Source organism: Acomys russatus, chromosome 26 (assembly GCF_903995435.1).
Source record: "Acomys russatus chromosome 26, mAcoRus1.1, whole genome shotgun sequence".
NCBI lineage: Eukaryota > Metazoa > Chordata > Mammalia > Rodentia > Muridae > Acomys > Acomys russatus.
The window spans coordinates 48,861,280-48,881,606 of NC_067162.1; the positions used below are offsets into that span (position 1 = coordinate 48,861,280).

Genomic DNA, 20,327 nt, shown 5'->3' on the forward strand with positions numbered 1-20,327 from the left:
ACCCAAGACCCTCCGTGGGTGCCGGAATCACACACTATCTTTCTTTCTTTTACTCACACTCTTGTGATAAAGTTTAATTAGGCACAGTAAGAATTTAACAATAAAATACAACAACTTTAGCAATGTGCTATAATAAAAGTTTACAACGTATGGATTATTTCTTTCTGGAACTTTCCATTTAGTATTTTTGGATCACAGTTGACCTCAGGCAACCAAGACTAAAAATAATGGGTGGGGGTCAACTACACTCAGAAGTACTGCCATTCATTCACAGTCACACATCAACTCCCAACTGAATTCTCTTTAAAAAAAAAAACTCCCATGGTTCAAGGTTCCCAGAACAGTTCATCCCACACGTATCTGGCCACACAATGGGAATGCGAGTTCAAAGGAGTAGCTTTCTAACTCTGACCTTTGAAACAAAGCCACATACTAACAAGCCGACATCTAAATAGATTTTTATTTTTATTTTTCTTGTTTGGACAGAAAAAGAAAAAGTCATTGGCCTTCATTAGACTCCCTAAGTGTTGGGAACACCTGAACTCAGAAAGAGTGGACCTTGTAGAAAAGCATCAGAAATTAAAAATATATTTCTCCATGTGGTAAAAGTGCTCTCAATCCGATTAAGGGTACAGCAAGGCTCATCTTAAACACAATCTGAATACTGGGCCTATGATCTGTGGCATCGCAGGTCCCACCACAAGTGTGGGTGCCCACGGAAGTGACAAGGTGTGGAGGACACATACTGCCAGCCACACCTCAGCTCACTGAAACGAATGGGACAGTGTCCCAAAGCCCCTGCTGAGGACATTCTGCATCTGAGGAAGTCATGTGGCTGAGAGGTCAGGCAGAAGGGGTGCAAGGTGCGGAAATTTCTTCTTTTCCATCTGTGGGGAGAGTGGACCAACCTTGGGGCCAAGGCTCCAGGAGACATGTCAACCTCTGGAAGGAAGGGCCTGGGGAGGTCCCACACGTCTTCCTGCCAGCTGCTGCCTGCCCCTGCTGTGGCCAGTCCCCAGACCCAGGTCAGATCACCAGGTGGTTCCCCAGCCAGGACCTCCTAGGCCAGCTGTACCTTTCTGGAGGACCACCACACACAGAGAAAGGGCAGTGGGGGTTTTGTTCTCACAATGCTACATAGTTCTCAAAACAGGTAATTCTGCCAGCAATGACACGGTGGCCAAGTGAAGTCTCCCCGGCCTTGGTAGCTATAGTCACATTTGTCCTGGAAGCCAGAGGCCCTTCCTGTCCCACCACAGGCCAGACACAGAACTGTGATCATGCAGGGAACTGTGAGGGGGGTGTGGTGTGGGAGAGGAGGGGACACGCCCCATTTACGGTAGACCTTAAGCAACAGTAGGAAAATAACCTGAAGATATATTGAAAAATAAAAAAACAGCATCGCTCTGCCCCCTTCGCAGTTCCCGCTCTGCCCTGCTCCACCACCAGCCCCACGGAGGAGGAGATGTAACCGGAACACCCTGTTTATAGCCAGCAAGCGGCAACTGTCCTGTCCCATTGACTCTGAGTTTTAATGGCACCACATTGCGTTTCTTCTTTCAATGGAGCCATCTAAGCTGATCATGTGGGGGGAGTGCCGGAAACCCATGCCCCTATGTGCAGAGTGCTGGCACAGGGCGGTCCATTTTGTAAGCTTGCCTGGTCCACACATGAGCCGTCATAATCTTTCAAGCTCTGTGAAAGCAGAGCATGGTCCATGGGTCCTATTGCTGGCACCTTCCAAGGTCACAGCCCCGCCAGTCACCTGCATCAGGCTCCGGGGAGCCACCCTTCGGAGGGGTGACGCCGAAAGCAGACCTTTGACCACACTGGGCCCTCCGGTGGGCAGGCAGGTGACAGGCTCCTTCCTTGTTCCTGCCACCCCTGGGCCAGCACGGACTCAGTGGGCTGGTGATGTGTCCTCCAGGCCCAGCAACTCCCTGACGAGTCTCTCTCCAAATTGTGCGCGGCTGTATCTCTTCACGTGGTAGGCGTCTGACATTTTGTAAAGGATGTAGGCATTGTTGACGGCAATGCTGATGGCAAACCAGAACACCTGCTGCCACGTCTTGTTTGGTTTGTGGGAGATGAAATATCTGGGAAGAGAAGGAAGGCACAGCATGGTGTAGCTATTTCCTGAGCTTGAAACATCCCCTCATAGAGGGAAGCTCTTTAAGACTCAGGCGGTAAATGAAACCCACAAGACTGAGGGAACTCTTGAAACTTGGGAGGTTCACAAGGCCCCACCCCAAGTCTACGTCAGCGTCAGCCCTAGCAAATGCTGGAAGAGGAGACTCTCCACCCAGCTGAGGGAGCCCCAGGGAAGCAGCTTTTGTGAGCCGTCACCCACGATCCTGCAACTGACTGTGGCAAACTCCGTGGCTCCCTAGGATAAGACCTGAGTGGAAATAGCTCTCTAGTCTGCCACTAGTGTCCGATCTGGGGTGAACAGGCGTTTGCCCACATCTCCTCAGAGAAGTCACACAACAGGTACGCTGGCCACAGCTTGCAGGGAAGAGAACCCAGAAACTCCGCACCTGGCCACAGTGTCCGCGGACTCCCACGTGGCGGGAAGGAGCAGTGGGAACCAGCTGTGGGAAGGGCGCCACCACAGTGAACTTCTCAGGGAAAACAAGGACAAAGAAAACAGCTGTTTCGGGATGGGAGGGGAGGTGGGGCTGTGACAGGCCCTACGCTATCCCCAGCGCCTCTCTGCTCAAAGCCTTTCTCTAGGCCCATCCACGCCTAAGTGCTCAGTTCCAGCCTTGCAGTGTGCTCCCTTGCTCCCAGATGCGGTCCTGTTACCCATCTGTCCCTCCTCGGGGAAGGTGCAGGACCCTGGGACTGGCCCTGAGGACACTATTCTGCCCAGAGCCTTAGTTTAGGATTGTCTTGTCATGCTTACTGTCTCCGCATCTTAGCCGCGTCATGTCTGGAGACACCAGAGTGTCCAGCACACGACATCATCCCTCTATGTCCACCAACATGGTGACAGTGATGTGGCGAGCTGTCACAGCAGAAGAGGGGCCTCCTCACAGGAAGGATGGACGTACTAGAGAGGACACACACAGCTTTTCTCTCCCCTCCCACTCATGCCAGAGGCCAAACACCAGAGGTTCCCCTAAGGCAGCTGAGCAGGTGTTCAGCTACCTGGCTAGCTGCACTAGCTTAGCACTAGGTGGGGAGCCTGGGGTGCAGGCATCGACACACTCGACAGCCTCCTCTGAGCTCATCAGGACACCTGGCAGGTGGCTTTGTGGTACACATAAACTACACATATCTACTGTATACACTGCATGTGCCTTGGGTATGCTGTGTGTGCACAAGCCCACACCTGGTCACAGGCATTCCTGTGTAAAGGAACTATGGACTCAGAAAAAGGCCTTGCGCTGACTCCTGGCATTGTGGACAGATGGGAGGTGGGCAGGGTCGACAAAGGCCATAGAGGATAAAGGCTGAACTGTGTGCCAAGGCACCTACCACCACTGGGGCATGAGCAACGAAGGTACCTCAGGTGGGCTGGAGCCCTGGCATGTGAGTGGAGTGTATAGGCCTCCCTGGGGCCAGCATGAGAACCAGGAACTATGTTATAGGTCCTCACGCTCCATATGTGTGCTCTTCACCGTGTCAGGGCTGACACTACCCTCCCTACACACCACTGTGCCTGTGCTGTTGTGTGTCACCCCTCATACACCTAATGCCACCTGCATGCACACCTGCCGCCCACACACTCACCTGCATGCACTCCTGCCGCCCACACACTCACCTGCTGTACACCTGCCACCCACACACTCACCTGCTGTACACCTGCCGCCCACACACTCACCTGCTGTACACCTGCCGCCCACACATTCACCTGCTGTACACCTGCCGCCCACACACTCACCTGCTGTACACCTGCTGCCCACACACTCACCTGCTGTACACCTGCCACCCACACACTCACCTGATGTACACCTGCCGCCCACACACTCACCTGCTGTACACCTGCCACCCACACACTCACCTGCATGCACACCTGTCGCCCACACACTTACCTGCTGTACACCTGCCACCCACACACTCACCTGCTGTACACCTGCCACCCACACACTCACCTGCTGTACATTTGCCGCCCACACACTCACCTGCTGTACACCTACCGCCCACACACTCACCTGCTGTACATTTGCCGCCCACACACTCACCTGCTGTACACCTGCCACCCACACACTCACCTGCTGTACACCTGCCACCCACACACTCACCTGCTGTACACCTGCCACCCACACACTCACCTGCATGCACACCTGCCACCCACACACTCACCTGATGCACACCTGCCGCCCACACACTCACCTGCTGTACACCTGCCACCCACACACTCACCTGCATGCACACCTGCCACCCACACACTCACCTGATGCACACCTGCCGCCCACACACTCACCTGCTGTACACCTGCCGCCCACACACTCATCTGCTGTACACCTGCCACCCACACACTCACCTGCTGTACACCTGCCACCCACACACTCACCTGCTGTACACCTGCCACCCACACACTCACCTGCATGCACACCTGCCACCCACACACTCACCTGATGCACACCTGCCGCCCACACACTCACCTGCTGTACACCTGCCACCCACACACTCACCTGCTGTACACCTGCCGCCCACACACTCATCTGCTGTACACCTGCCACCCACACACTCACCTGCATGCACACCTGCTGCCCACACACTCACCTGCTGTACACCTGCCACCCACACACTCACCTGCATGCACACCTGCCACCCACACACTCACCTGCATGCACACCTGCTGCCCACACACTCACCTGCTGTACACCTGCCACCCACACACTCACCTGCTGTACATTTGCCGCCCACACACTCACCTGCTGTACACCTGCCGCCCACACACTCACCTGCTGTACACCTGCCACCCACACACTCACCTGCTGTACTTGTCATCGTATCTACAGATGTAGCTGAGGTGAGCAGCAAAGGCCTCCACAGCCAGAGGGCAAGGGATTTCCCCACTTCTGCGCTTGATGATGACACCTAGAGGGTGAGGGAGACAGGAGCTCAGTCCCTACCTACCCCGGCCGCCCAGGTCCTCTTGTGGGGGGAAAGGGGTGACCGGACCAGCACCGTCCACCAGGTGCGTGTGAAGAGGTGCTGAAGGCGGACAACAGCAAAGCCATCTATCTGCCACCAAGAGTTCCTCAGTACAGTGACATATACCCACAGGCAACTGAGAGGAAGCAGACTTCTCTATCCCCCCCCATCCTGGTTGGATTGGTCAAGGAATATGGTGGCAGTTTCTCTGTGCTCCTCCCAGTGTGGGTGGGAACAGAGCACCCATGTTACAGAAGAACAAGGAGGCCAGCAGGCGTGCACCAACCCCCGCACATTTCTCAGGGGGGCCTCTCCTGAGGCCTTGGGACCAGGAATGGAAAGTCCCCTACCTTGCCCCCCTGAGTTCTCATCCATCCCAGAATGCTTTCCCTACACATTCAAAGGCAACACAGCCAAGGCACCTCCAGGGTAGTGGCGACAGCAACAGCCAGCAGAGCCTGGGGGCCGAAAGGGAACCCGTGGGATCTGGCCATTTAATTGCGTCAATTGCTGCTGTGTGATGTCTGTCCTCTGCTGACCCTCTGCAGGCCATGGGGACAAAGATGGAGGTGTCCTTCCCGGCACTGTGTGCACCAGGCGTGGTGAGGGTTTCCCGCTGTGCCGGTTAGTTTCATGTCACATAGAGTCACTCGCTATACCGAGAACGTAAGTACAAACACGCTGCCACAGAAGTGCATGCAGACCACACATGCAACATGACCGCACGCACGCTGTACCACGAAATACACGCCACACACCACAGAAACGTGCGTGTCACATGCCCGGCATGCACACAGGAATGCAAGCTGCTCGTGTGCAAACCACACTGGCAGATTCCTCTGCAAGCCTCTCATTTTTTTTTTCCCCTCAGCAGTTTCACACTGCCTTGACTGTCAGTTTCTTTAAATACAGACTCTGGGCTAATTAAGTCCTTCTGCTCTGAATCAATTTTAGATCCCCAGAGAAACAGTGAGGAAAACAGCAGGCCGCCTGGCAGGCAGGATCGCACGGGCGCTTTGCTGCCAGGGGTCTGTGGTGATAAAATGGTGCACAAACTCTGCCCAAGATGTCGCCCATCACAGTGCCCTAAACGACGAAGTCGTCTCACCGTAACGAGCAGGTGAGGCCATAACCACCTGCCAGTCAAATCCTCCCAGTTTGTCAAGGCACTCGGTCCCGGGGACAGCACAGAGAGCATGAGGGGTCCTCCAGACCTGTGCCCGATTTGTCCTGCTTCCTCCACCCACGCTCACACTGCCTACTCACCTTGCTGCACGGGGGAGTAGGCGTTGGTCAGGAAGCGGAAGTGACCCTTGTTGTACCAGCAGATCAGAGACATGTTCCCCTTCGTCCTGATCTGGTGCTGGCCCCGGGCAAGTGGGGTGGCAGGGTTGGTGAGCATGGATGGAGGGAGGCCCGTGCAGTCACTTTTCCTGGAGCTGAGAAGGCCGCAGCAGTAGATCCCTGGCAGGAGAGATGTGAAATCTCACATGGGCATCGTCAGGGTGCCCCAACCCACAGCCTAGGGCAGCAGAGACCGTGAGAGAACAACCCCTCAGAAGCAGCTGCAGAGGCCTTTCCCCTCCCCCTCCCCCCTCTCCTCTATGACAGCGCACCCAAAGTTCATTAAGGCCACATTGAACATAAAGCCATGGATTAGTGGCAACAGTGTGGCCCTTGGCAACAGGGCTCTTCTTGGCAGTGTGGGTCACAATATCCCATCTGCTTCCGGGAACCTGCATTTGCTAGGTTGTGACATGTATGTCACAAAAGAAGGCGGCGATCCAGAGGGAGAGGGCTTATCCAGTCTGTGAGGAACAAACAGAGCCTCCCACCCTGAGGAGCTTAGGACCTTTCTGAGAGCTGTGGAGTTGTTCTTGACCACACAGAGGGGAGGGGACTTAGCAGCGATGCTGGGCGATTGTACTTTCCAAACTTTCTGACGAGGGGCTCTGATGGCCAGGACCACACGGCACCAGACACACACAGGAGTGCCCAGAAGCCTGGCAGAGCTCTGTGCCAATGCTGTGTCTAGAAGGTGTGCCCAGGGCTCCCACACCTGGAGAGCACGAGAACCCAGACGCGAGTCGTGCGAGCGGCCTGTGCTAGCCACGCCTTCTGTCCCCCTCAGCCTCTCATCACTTCCCCAAGAAGCTGGCCATGCTGGGATGGCCACTGGACAAACCTTGCTTCTCAAATTCTTCAAACAGGGTGAGGCTGGTAATGCTGGGCCCCGTGAAGATGATGTAGTTCCTTCCGGCCGCGTTGCGGCACAGGCTCCGGGCTACCACACTGTGGAGCTGTGTCTTGTTCTTCAGAGCATCCAGGCTGTCTGGGCCACCGCCTTCCCTCAGGTGGACATAGATCTTCAACAGAAATGCACAGAGAGGTCAGAGTGCCAAGGGAGACGTGGACCACAGCCCGAGGCTGCAGGAACCATGGGGTCAGAGAACGTGGGGAAACCGCCCCATTATGTCATCAGCCTCATGCTGACATTGGAGCAATCCGACCATGCCAGAGCTGCCAGGAGCTGGGATTCCAACAAGGCTCTCTGAGAAGCGCCCAGAAGGAACACGTGGAAGACCCGGTTCCCATGTCTGGGGCTGATGAGTTTGGGAGGCCACCCACCAAGCACAGGTGACCGTGAGAACAGAGAACATGAGGGCCCAAGTCTGAGCTTCGGTCAGTGCACGGGGATGTAACTTAGCAACAAAGTCTTCAGTAGAAGGAGCGATACTTCACTAAGAAGTGGCGCCGAACAACAGAGCCACTGGGCTCAGGAACGGTCAAGAAGCTGGGCCCTGGCCTGCCACAGACTTCTGTACATGCGGCTGAACACGCTTTTTAACTCTGTACACATCCACACTCGGCTTGAGAAACACTGTGCTCCACGGATTTGAAAAATTACTGCAGGTACCACGGACGTCCCTGCTGACCCCCCACACTACAGGATGGGAGCCTGTCCATGGCGCAAGTGGCTTTTGTGTTCAGGGCCCACAAGGCTGAAGTCAAAACATCAGCTGGTGTGTTTCTACCTGGTTCTCAAGAACCTCCTGCCGATTAGGTTGTAGGACATGGAGTATCCGCCACTCCCTGGGAGCCGTGAGGGTCGTCTATGTCGCTGTCCCTCTAGCTTAGGCCAGCATGCTTTATAGAGACATACTCAGAGGGCTGTTTCTGCAGGCTGCGGTTAGGATGGGAAATAGTCTGTGCAGTGGTGTGTCTGGACATTCGGTTCCCACTGGTGGCTCTGTTTGGAGAGGCTGTGGGGCCTTCCTGAGGGAAGTGCTATGCCGGCCTTGAGGGTCACACCCTGGTCTCTCTTCCCTGTTGAGCTCTTGGCTTCCTGACTGTCACCACGATGCAACCATCCACCTCACTAGTGCCACAGGCCTGAACTGCTCCTGCCACCACTGTGTCTGCCTACTCTTGAACTGGTAGGAACTTTTCCTGTATTTGGTCTTAGTGACAGGAAAAGTAACTACAGAGACAGTAAGCATTTACTGGGGCAGGGGAGCTGGCTCAGTGGTTGAGAGCAGCGACTGCTCTTACGTTTGGTCCCAGCACTCACATGGTGGCTCACAATGGTCCGTAATCCACTTCCTAGAGATCTGATGCCCTCTTCTGGCCTGCACAGGCACCAGGCATAGGCATACACTCAAACAGGCAAAATGAAAGTAAATACATCTTAAAAATAATAAAGCATTTACTGAATTATAGATACGCTGGGATTTGGGGGCTTGGGTGCCAAAATTAGGAAGAGGCATGAATTATAAAAGACCTTTTCAGCCAGGCACAATGGTGCACACACTTGGGGAAGGGGAGGCAGAGGCAGGAGGATCTCTGTGAGTTCAAGGTCTGCCTGGTCCATAGAGTGAGCCTAGGACAGTGAAGGCTACACAGACAAACCCTGTCTTAACAAAACAAAACAAAGAAACAAACAAAAGACCTTTGTCACCATCACTGACATGTGCAGCTCGAGACTGGTGTGTTTTAGACACAACTGTGCGGTTGTCACTGCGGACTGCCTTCTGTGCAGGTTTGCAGATTGCCAGACTCTGGCTCTCCAGGGACTGGCTGAGTTTGCCGTGGCTTGGGGGGCACATTTGCATGACCATCTGAAATTGCTCGGCACTTTGCCCACATGGGCAAGTGCAGGCATTCTAGCAACTTCCTTCTCAAGGTGTGGACACGGCATACCACGGACTTCTGCATAACCGGTGCTCGAAGGAGGCTTCCGTACATCCCCTCATAAGAGATTCTGAAGACACAGGGGTGTGAGTGCTAGAGTGGAGGCTTGCTTCCATCGCTCACTGCTTGTGCAATTGTGAGCAAGCCAGCTACACGCTTGGAGCCCTGCTTTCCTGCTCTGCAAGGATGATTTGCTGTATGCAGCCTACAAGCCCACTGTGAAGTCAGGCACCCAGAAGTGGGTTTTTTGTTTGTTTGTTTTTTGTTTTGTTTTGTTTTTCGAGACAGGTTTCTTTGTGTAGCCTCGGCTGTCCTAGACTCACTTTGTAGAGCAGGCTGGCCTCGAACTCACATCAATCCACCCGCCTCGGCCTCCCAAGTGCTGGGATTAAAAGCGTGCGCCACCATGTCTGGCTTTGTTTTTTTTTTAATTTATCTTTTTAGGCAGGGTTGGAGGTAGCAACATACCATGGACGATCAGACAGTCAAGGTAGGCACTTTGCTAGCAAACACAACCCAGAGATGGACAGAGTGGGGCTCCAAGCATCCCTAATGGCCTGAACAACACATGTTCATCTCCATATTTGGGGGTGGGGATGACATGCATGCAATACGTGGACACGACACTGGCTAGGCCCATGATAGTCAGAGAACTAGCTAATCTCAAGGCAATTACTGCAGCCGTCGACCAGTCTTACCATGGTGCACTGAGAACCCTAGTTAAGGAAGCCTGGTGTCTTTTTCCTCCTGGAACCCCCTCTAGCTCTCAGGAGCTATTTTCCCGTTCCTCAATCCCTCATCTTTTCCTAATTTTTCTTAATAGGGTTTGCTTCCACTTTACAACCTCCAGCTGTCTGTGACCTTTAATCTTCACTGGCCCAAGACAAACTCAGAGCCACTGTCCCAGGTCCATCTTTGGTGCCTCTGAGTGTCTGGCACCCTAGGTCCTGGGGTCATGTCAAAACCCCTCCATCACAGGGGTGGAGCCAGGTATGGCTGTGTCCTCTCCGAGCACTAGCTACCCCAACAGGAGGCAAAGGGAGACTAGACTGGCCGCTGCTGGAGTGCTGGGGCTGCGTGGGACAGACACTGGAAGACAGCGAACTGACTGACTCTCTGAGAGCCTGGGCTCCTGGCGTTGCACCTCATCCTTCTCCCCAACATGTGCATACCGCCCCAGAGCACCCCACTTGTGACACTTCCCGTCCGCTCCACAGTGCCGCGGCTCACCTGGATGATGAAGCCGGTGGACGAGCACTGCCGCACCCACAGGCTGAATTTCCGCTTTTTCCTCTTCCGCAGCTCTCGCTCTGTGCACGTGGCAATGAACACAGGGTCCTCGTCGATCAGGGGTTCGTGTAGCACCTGCAGGAAAGGGGGGAAGGAAACGGATGTCCTCACGGGGCTGTGTGAGCTTGACTCCCAGCAACACCTTCAGCAGGCTGTGACCGTGACCATGTCACCTGACTTCTCTGACCCGGAGTCTCCTCGTCTGCACTGCTGCTCTGGGGAGGCTCAGCAGGGGAGCACGGGCGCGGAACGTGGTTCTTACTAGCCACCTTACATGGCCCCACACTGGCTGGGCCTTTCATCTTCACTGGCGTGAGACAACACACTCAGAGCCGCTGTCCGAGACGCAATCTTGTTTGGCACTCTAGGTCCTTGGGTCATGTCAAAAACCCGGCATCACAGAGACGGAGCCAGGAGTGAGCGGACCCACTGTATTAGTGATCTATATCATTGGCCTGGGGTCTTCAGGCCCAACTCATGTCAGTGTGTACGGAGGTGTGTATGGGGGTATGTGCACACCAGTGAAGGTGTCTACAGAGGTATCTGATACCCTGGCCTGGAAGTACAATGGTTGTGAGCTGTCCCATATGGGTGCTCTGAAGTGAACCTGGCTCCTCTGCAAGGAAAGCAAGCACTCTTAGCCAGCGAGCCATCTCTCCAGCTCCCTCACCCCTAAGCACTTATTAGCTGTGCTTTACCTATGCCAACTTTTTTGTTTGTTTGCTTGCTTGTTTTTTGTTTTGTTTTAAGACAGGGTTTCTCTGTGTAGCCCTGGCTGTCCTGGAACTTGCTCTGTAGGTCAAGCTGGCCTTGAACTCATAGGAGTCCACCTGCCTCTGCCTCCTGAGTGCTGGGATTAAAGGCGTGCACCACCACCACCACCACCACCACCACCACCACCACCACCAGGCATGTCAACTTCTTGATAACCTGAATCTATGACCTTTTCAAAGGCAGGACAATAAAGTTAAACAACAACAACAACAACAATGCTCTAAGTTGATTTTTCAAACTAAAGCTCTTGGGGGGGGGCTTTCAGGAACATTGCGGCATTATGCTGCAATTCCCTCACCTGCTCTGTGCCACAGTTATGAACCAGAGTGCATCTCTGCACTCTAACAAGAAGTGTGTACACACCGACTGCAACGCTGCAGGATGTTCTAGACTCAGGGTCATCACGTCACTGCCTACTTTTGTAGACAAAACTTACCAGAATACTCCTCTGTTCCCACCTACTGCAGCTCTGTGGCCACATGAAAGAAGGGACAAGACCCAACAGAGACCACATAAAATCTAAAACTGTGCTTGACCATGTGCAGGAAAAGTTTCAACGAGCTAAGCTCCTGGAGATGGTGGTCAACTGTGGCTTTCCCAGCAGGTTTGAACTAGCCCAGGACATGGGGTCTTCCCCAAAAGCCACATCAGTCCGTGGCTTGCATTGGGGACACTAGAACATCAGCCCATAGCCTGGCCTGGGTGCTGGAGGGTGGTCTTAGCACATATGACCCAGCACTTTTTTTTGTGGGAGGAGCAACACTGCCTTTGGTTCTATTTTTATTTATTTATTTATTTATTGTATTTTGTTAAGATTTATTTATTTATTATTATGTATACAGTGCTCTACCTGCATTACACCTTCAGGCCAGAAGAGGGCATCAGATCTCATTATAGATGGTTGTGAGCCACCATGTGGTTGCTGGGACTTGAACTCATGACCTCCAGAAGAGCAGTCAGTGCTCTTAACCGCTGAGCCATCTCTCCAGGCCCGGTTCTATTTTTTAAAAGTATCAGCCTCAGGGCATTAGAGATGATCCTCTTGCAGAGGATCCATGTTTGGTTTGCAGCACCCACCTGGCGGCACCCACATTGTGAACTCCAGTTCTAGGTGATCCGATGCCCTCTTCTGATCTGTGGGCAATGCACACATGTATGCACACCCCCCACATGTGCACACACACTTACATACATGCAGGCAAAACACTCAAAATACACAAGATAAAGAAAAGTACACCTTTTAAAAAAAATCAACAGCCACACCTTACTTTACTGCACACACACAGCCCCAAGTGACTTCAGTATGAGCCCAGCCTCGGCTGGGAACAGGCATGGTGGCCCTTTCTGTGCCACAGTCCGGACGCTCACATTCCTGGCTCCTTGCAGCTTATGAAACATAAAAAGCCCCATGCGGAACCATCTAGCAAAATGGACGATCTAAGCAGGTCATAGGACCAGAGAAGATGGCATGGAGGTGTCCCCAGCTCCCTGCTCACCCACTCCCCGCCTCCTTGCCTAGACCATGAGTCTGTTGTTTCTCTGCCATCCAAGAACAGTGCTCTCCTCAGCGAGGGAGCGAGCGAGCGAGCGAGAGAGGGAGTCTGTCTCTGCATGATCTTCAAGCACATTTATAACATGTCACAGCAGGACCAGCAAGCATCTCTGAGTCTCACTCCTCCTCCTCTGGGAAAACAGTCAGCAACCAGTGCCATCCCTGAGTCCCCTCTGTGCGACAAGCCACACTGGGGCATGCCAGGCAGCACACGGTAGATGAGACATCTCTTACTTATTTGCATAATCCCTCTCCAGGGATATTTTTCTGATTAGTCTGGCTCTGGTTTTGATGGGAGTTACTTGTGTGTGGACATCGCACACAAAAACGGCTGTTTTGCTTGCTGTCAGATTCTGGGGTCTTCTGGGGTCTCTGTGAAACCTTCCGCAAAGGGTAACACTTGCTGGAATGCTAGCTGCCAAGGTTGCACGCGAGAGTTCGTGCACCTGAGTGCGTGTGTGTGTGTGCATGTGCGTGAGCAGCTGTGTGTTGAGGGCAGAGTCAGGATGGGGGTACAAGGGAGTAGGCCCTGGCTCACTCCGGAGAACCAGAGAAAGTCTAACAAGGGTGTGGGGAAGAGCATCGCCTCAACAGGCAAAGGCAAACCTTGAGGAAGAAGGAAAGAGACATTCCCAGGCAAGAACGCAGCTTGCCACCCCCTCCCACAACCCCACCTCTGCCTCTCACAAGGCACCTGGAAGGTTCTAGAACAGTAGGGAAACCCACGGACCCGAGACATAGTGACATCCCCGCAAAAGCCCTGAACTTTCCGGTTGTGCAGAAGAGACCACTGGGAGTGGGGGGCCACCAAAGCCAATAGTTATGAGCATAAAACATAGTGCGATGGTGCAACTGGATTCTCTCCACAGAGGGAGCTCAGCTCACTTCCCTAGGCGCCAAGCTTTACAGGTGTCAGCCCCGCCTCCATGCGCTACATCAACAGAGCAATTCTGGGACTCTGACACTAGACCAGGTGTGACAGCACCGAGTACAGGTGGACATGAAAGGCAGTGTGGGGCGGGAGCTGGAAGCCACCAGGGCCTCTGCCTTCTAAGCAGGTTAAGTATATCTGGGAGGAGCAGGCGGGTGGGGCTGTGGCTGTGGCAGGGGTGCTGGCCACCAGACCCTGTGAGAGGCCATGGGTTCCGCCCCAAGTGGCCAGGCCGATGTCTCATGCAGGAAATGCCAACAACCCAAAGAACCTCTATGTCCTCTCATTCCTTCACCATCAGGAAAGAGGTGACCTGAGTCTCTTCTACACACTAGGAATGTGACCCTGAGGCTAGTCTGGGTAAATGCTAGCAGCAGGAGCCATGGAAGGGAAGGATGTGGAAAAATAACTCTGAGCAAAGGGTTGAATTCCAACTGTCTGGGGATTGGAGTTCAAGCCCCCGCCCTCCCTTATAAACATGTTTGGATCGTAAGGTCAGCAGTATGGCTGGTGACCCTGAAGTGACTTGTTCAAGTCACTGGAGAAAGTAAGGCTCTACAAGGAGAAAGGACATCCTAAATCCTGTCCCTAGCCAAGAAGAGTCTTGGGACATTCAGTGGTACATACACACACACACACACACACACACACACACACACACACACACACACCCATAAGCACGTGTGGAGACACACACATGCAAGTATGCACACATGCATCATGCACACATAAACACATATGCATGTATAGACCCACATGTGGAGGAGACACACACATGCAAGTGACACACACATACATGCACACATATGCATAGGTGCATGTGTGGAGAAACACACACAAGTGTACATACACATGCATGCACGCATACAAACACATATGCATGCCTAGACCCACATGTGGAGACACGCACCTGCAAGTTCACACACACACACACACATATATGCATGTGTAGACCCACATGTGGAGACACGTACATGCAAGTGCACACACCCGAGTGCACACTGGCCTCACCTGGGTCTGAGATGGCCTGAAAGCAGCATCAAAGCCGCTCTGCAGGGAGTCGAGGAAGGGCTGGACCTTGTAGAGCCCATGTGTGGTCTGGCTGGACCGGAAGGCCACAACATGGAAGTACTTGAGGATCTTCTCGAAACGGGCCTGGCTCATGACGAGGGCGAGGCTCCGGTTGCTATAGAAGCCTCCACTCCAAATGCTAAGTACCGACTCACAGTGTGAGACGCTGGTGGAGATCACGTAGCCCAGGAAGGCCTTCATCTCAGCCAAGGTCACCTCCACCCAGGCGCCGTCACTGCCAAAGCGCTCCTGGAACTTCCTGGCGTACATGTTGGTCTGCACCACCATGTTCCTGAGCACGTTGTCCGGAACAAAGAGCTGGAAGAAGTCCACTGCGCTAGCGCTGGGGGGCATCTTTCTGGTTGGACCTGAAACCCGAAGACAGGCAGAAGTGCTCAATCCCAAAGCCATCACCACCCGACAGGGACTGGGTCCTCTTACCTTAGGCCGGCAGCCCTGTCTAGCCTCCCTGCCCCCTGCATCTGATACCTTGCCCATATGGAGGGCACGGCCCAGCTCTCCCATCCCCTGGGCTTCCTGTCACTCAGATGCTCCTCCTGTCACTCAGATGCTCCTCCTGTCACTCAGATGCTCCTGCCTTGCCCCCATGCCTCTGTCTCCCAGAACATACCCATCAACTTCACCTCCTGCCCTCCCATAGCCCAAGCTGTTGTTCTGTTCCCTCCACCCCTGTCCTCCTGTCCCCTGGTCCTTGTGCTGCCAGACCCATCACTCCTAGGCTTTCCCCTCGCGCACCCCAGAGGATATCAGTGGCAACATCTTTTCTGGAATCTAGGCAAACAAGAGTCCTGCCAAATGCAGCCCGCCCAGTGAGGACTGATCTGAGGACACCTATGGAGAGGAGGAGGCACACCCAGCTCGGCTGTCACTCTCCAGCATCAGTGGCAGTCAGAGGACTCCGTAAGTCCAGCGCTTCAGTTGCAGCCACTAGAGAGCGAGCTTTACCAAGCATCCTCACATAATTGTAAACTAATTCAGAGGGAGTTGTGTAAGACAGTTTCACCAATGGAGACAGGCCTCAAATTTGGACTGACACAGCCTCTTTCCACATGTTGCGCACACATTCAATTTACTGTTACACTCGCACCATGAACCAAAAACATCTTACATGGGAAGTGCGTAGCTGGTCTCCTCACAAGGGCAACTGACAAGGGAGGCGGGGAGCCATAGCTCAGCATCACTGTTGCAAACCCCGGGAGATTTATCATACTGTTAGCCAGAGAAAAGATCCGGGTTTAAAACGCAAGTATGGCTCCTACTTAAACCCACTGCTGCTTTTGTGTTACCCTGAAGTCAAGAACTCTTAATCCGAGGGCTCGGTCTCTCCTCCTCAGGGAACGTGTGCACGCATGTGCGTGTGCACACATGTGCACTTGCTATGATTCCTAGGTGCTACTGTTTGCAATTCTATCAAACAGGCTTAAAGCAGCATGCTCTGATTTGTGGAAGACAAGCTTTCTTTTGCATCTGTGTGGCAACTTTTAAATAAAAACTGTGTGTACTATTCAGCTTGTATGGTCTGTAGAAAACCAACCTGCTCACAGATAAAGCCAGTGAGAGAGCCAGGGTTTTGAGCAGTGGCCAGACCCAGGAATGCAGCTACCTTTTTTTCTGTTTCCATTTTACATGCGTGTGTGTGTGTGTGTGTGTGTGTGTGTGTGTGTGTGTGTGCGCGCGTGTATGTGGGTGCACATGCATATGGGAGCCCAAGGTTGGAATCAGGCATGGACTTCAATCACTCATTTCCATCTGGTTCATGGAGACAAGGTTTCTCAATCAAACCCAGAGCTCACCGATACAGATCCAAACCTCAGTCCTCACTCTTGCATGGTAAGCACTTTATCCACTGTGCTACCTCCACGGCCCAGCTCCTTACAGTTCAGTTCACTGGCCATCAGGCTTGCTAGCTGCTCCCAGCTCTTGTTTTCTCTTTGTCGAATGGACTGAGTGAAGTCAATTTTGAAAGTCTGTCTGCAGAGTAAAATGGCTGAGGCCATACATCAGATGCCCAGCACAGCACTGGTACAAGGAGACACGCCTAAGGCTCGACAGCTATTCCTGGGTCTGCACCTATATGAACTCACTAATGGTTTTGCAAAGCAAACTCTGTTTTCAGTTCACTTAGACAGGAGGGCAGCCACGGCATTCACTGTCCCCAGCCACAGTGAAAGGCAGCCTAGCTGGCACCAGTGCACCAACGTGACCCAGGAGGCGGTCCAATTGGCATGGGGATGCTGAAATACAGGGCCATGCTTACTGGTGTGCCAAACTGCCCCGGTGAGCATCTCTGCATTTCAGTAGGCTGGGCAGCCTCCTGTGGGTAGAGCCATAAATTATTCAGAACAGTGTTCGGGGAGGAGGACTACTAGAGTTGTCACTGCTGCATCATGCTGACTGAGAAGCCCGGGAGCTTCTCTTCCTAAAGTTATGTCTTAGGTAATACAAGGCCTACTCCAGCTTGCTTCGCGAACACACTGCACAGTGGCTGGCTCCTGCCCCACCACCTGCTCAGATTGACACGCTCCACTGTTGGTCTTTCTTGGTTGCTATGATTCCTGCCACTTGGAAGGTTGGTTGTCATGAGGAAGGAGGTAAGTGGCTGATCCAGCTCCTCACCACAGCCCCACTTAGCTTTCTAGCATAGCCTATAGAATCTGACCTCAGCCCCAGGGGACACTACCCCGATTCAGAGAGAATGGCAGAAGTAGGGCATAGCCTGTGCTCTCTCAGTGACGTATAGCTGACTGGCTTTGGAGCCCTGTATGGGAGTTCGCCTGCTGCCTGTGGAGATTACTAAGAATGCTACACGCCCCGTGGGAACAGCAACCATGTGTCTCTCTCCTCCAAGACAGCCTCCTGCTGTGGGGTGAAAAAGATAAAGGGACCCAGTGGGGGGAACTAAAGGGAGCAGAGACCTATGTCATAACCACAGGGAGGCCTGGGGCACGGTGGTGGGGGAGACGGAAGAGGTGCCACTTGTATTTAGGATCTGGTAACAGTGGAAGGTCTATGTTCACAGCCACAGTACCACGCCACAGGCCGCCGTGTTGAGATCCTGCCTTCACTGCTGAGTCCCCTAACGTGGCTTCCTTCCCCTGACTCTCGGGGTAGCCTACTGAGCTCAGAACCCCCACTGGAGCCTCTTTCATCCAACTCCACAGCCTGCCCTCTTTGCATAGGTCCCGGATCCTGCTCAGATGTGGCTGCCTGCGCCATCTGCTCTCTGACACCCACTGAAGCAAGTAGACCAAAGTCATGGCTGTCCTGTTTTTCCTTTTCTTCGAGCTCAGGGTGTGGTGTGCTCAACACTTATAATCTATAGGTAGCAAGGGTGGAGGCTATCACAGGGGGGCGGGGTAGTGGACACACTCCATGAGACGCAAAGGGCATCTTTGATGAGTTCAGTGGGAAAAGTGAGGTGCCTGTGTCACTGCTCAGTGACAGGTATGGGTCAGCCACGTCCACCATACTGTCAGTGGTGCCATGAAGGACTGACAGGATAAATAGGGGTTCACTGCATGTATATGTCCAGAGCCCACTGAAAAGTCAGGGTGCTTTGGGTGCTAGACAGGAAGTAGCAAACGCAGAGCCTGCCTGGAGGCAACTCCTAGTCCAGCCCTGTTTTCCTTCCTCTCTCCCTCTTTCCTGTAGCCCCTGGGGGACCACTCCTGGCCCTCCCTCACTTCCCTCTGCCTTCCTTCATCTCAACCTTTACAGTCTCCAAAGAGGAGCACGAACCACACAGTCTCACCTGGGCAGGGGCTAATCTGGGCTGCAGGTGACATGCTCTGTTGCTCACTCTTCATTCAGGCATCACATACTTCATGGCTATTCATGTGTGTGTCAATAAACACCTGCCAAGGCAGTACGAGTCCCCAGCTCCACTTACTGGAACAGAAGAGTGTCTCCTTGCATCTGGGAGCAGCCATGCTGCCTGCGGTAAAGGCAGCTATGTGAATATGTTTTGGAGGGAGATGCTGTCAGCAGTTGTGGTGGCACAGCTAAAGACCGACTTGTAATTTAGATGCAGAGTTTAAAACACTGGACTCACTTCTCTCCGGGTTAAATCAAGTAAGTTTAAAACCATAAGTAGGGTGTGTCCCATATTACCACAAACTGCCTCTCTCTCTCTGGAAACACTAGGAATCTCACTGGGTGAAGGGTGGTGTGGAGAAAGGCCTGCAGTGCAGCATGTGCCTGTCATCCCAGCACTTGGAAACTGGACTGTTGTGAGTTCAAGGCTAGCCTGATTTACATAGCAAGGTATAGGCCCAGCTGGTGCTATACAGAGTTAAACCCTGTCAAGGGTTCTCAGGAAATGGGGGATGGAGGAAGAGACAGGGCAGTCAGAGGTGCCGCGGTTCAGTCTGGGGCCAGGAGCAGCTGAAACACAGGAGTACAGGCTGGACACAGAAAACACATTTCTATCCTCATAACCCTGCCCCAGCACTTAAAAAATAACTAGGATCCCAAAGAAGTGATCAAAAAGATAATGGCCCAGGCAGGTCTTGACTCTGGAGAAGCCAGAGGCTTTACAGGGCCCAGTGAACAGGTCTGGTTCTTCCAACCCAAACAAAAGGGTAAAGTTAAGACAGGGCCAGATCCCTGGTCAAACATAGCTCCTTAGCAACAGCAAGACTAAGGGAGATAGGGTGATGGTGAAATGATGTCACTGAGACCCACACGGGACAATAGATGGGTGTGGGTGTAACTGGTCCTCTGCCTGACCTCTGACCCCTGGCATGGACCTAATTCTATGTTCGCTACCCACACGGGACCTGGCTCTGTCTGGCCAGCATGTATGCAGGAAGGGCAGCACCAGGCTTCCTTCCCAGACGGATCCACTTGGACACGGACACGTGGCTGTCTCCCACGTACCTAAACACATCCAGCTAGAAGGCCCGAAGGCACAGCCTGGCACAGCTCATATAGGTCCTCTGGACACACAGCCAGGCTCATGGGGGCCACAGAGATCCCCGCCCCACCACCAGGCCCACTACTTGCTTTGACTTTGGGTTTGCACTGGGGGAGAAGAGGTTGCCGGTCAGCTGGAGCCCCTGGCAGCAGGGAGAGCTTGGTCCCTGGATACCCATGTCCTCCTCATTACACTGCTGTCCCAGAAAAGCATGCAGGCTGGAGCTGCTTCTCCCTGGATGCTAATTATATCCCTCCCATCCCCTGTGTGCACCCACCCACGCCCTGCTGGGAGAGAAGAGAAAGGAGAAAATGAGAAAGGGGAGTTGGGGGGGCGGGTACAGAAACCGATCCCGAGAGGATGGCATTGCTCAGAAGCACAAGAGTGACAAAGCACAAGCCTCAGTGTTCTTGTTTGACAGTGAGCACTGGGCTGCGACAGAGCAAGGAGCAGGAGACCCAGGAGCTGAAAGGGCA

General features: G+C 53.4%; 1 protein-coding gene across 1 annotated transcript in view; it reads right to left on the reverse strand.

The window, feature by feature from the left end:
• Positions 1-856: 856 nt before the first annotated feature.
• Pgbd5 (piggyBac transposable element derived 5) overlaps positions 857-20,327 on the reverse strand; it is a 60,729-nt gene continuing 41,258 nt past the window's right edge. The window contains exons 2-7 of the mRNA XM_051169246.1: positions 14,856-15,283; positions 10,528-10,662; positions 7,292-7,472; positions 6,373-6,570; positions 4,944-5,049; positions 857-2,096 (exon numbers count right to left, since the gene is read on the reverse strand). Of these exons, the coding sequence (XP_051025203.1) occupies positions 1,901-2,096; positions 4,944-5,049; positions 6,373-6,570; positions 7,292-7,472; positions 10,528-10,662; positions 14,856-15,283 (1,244 nt within the window). The 3' untranslated portion in view covers positions 857-1,900. The remainder of the gene's footprint in view (positions 2,097-4,943; positions 5,050-6,372; positions 6,571-7,291; positions 7,473-10,527; positions 10,663-14,855; positions 15,284-20,327) is intronic.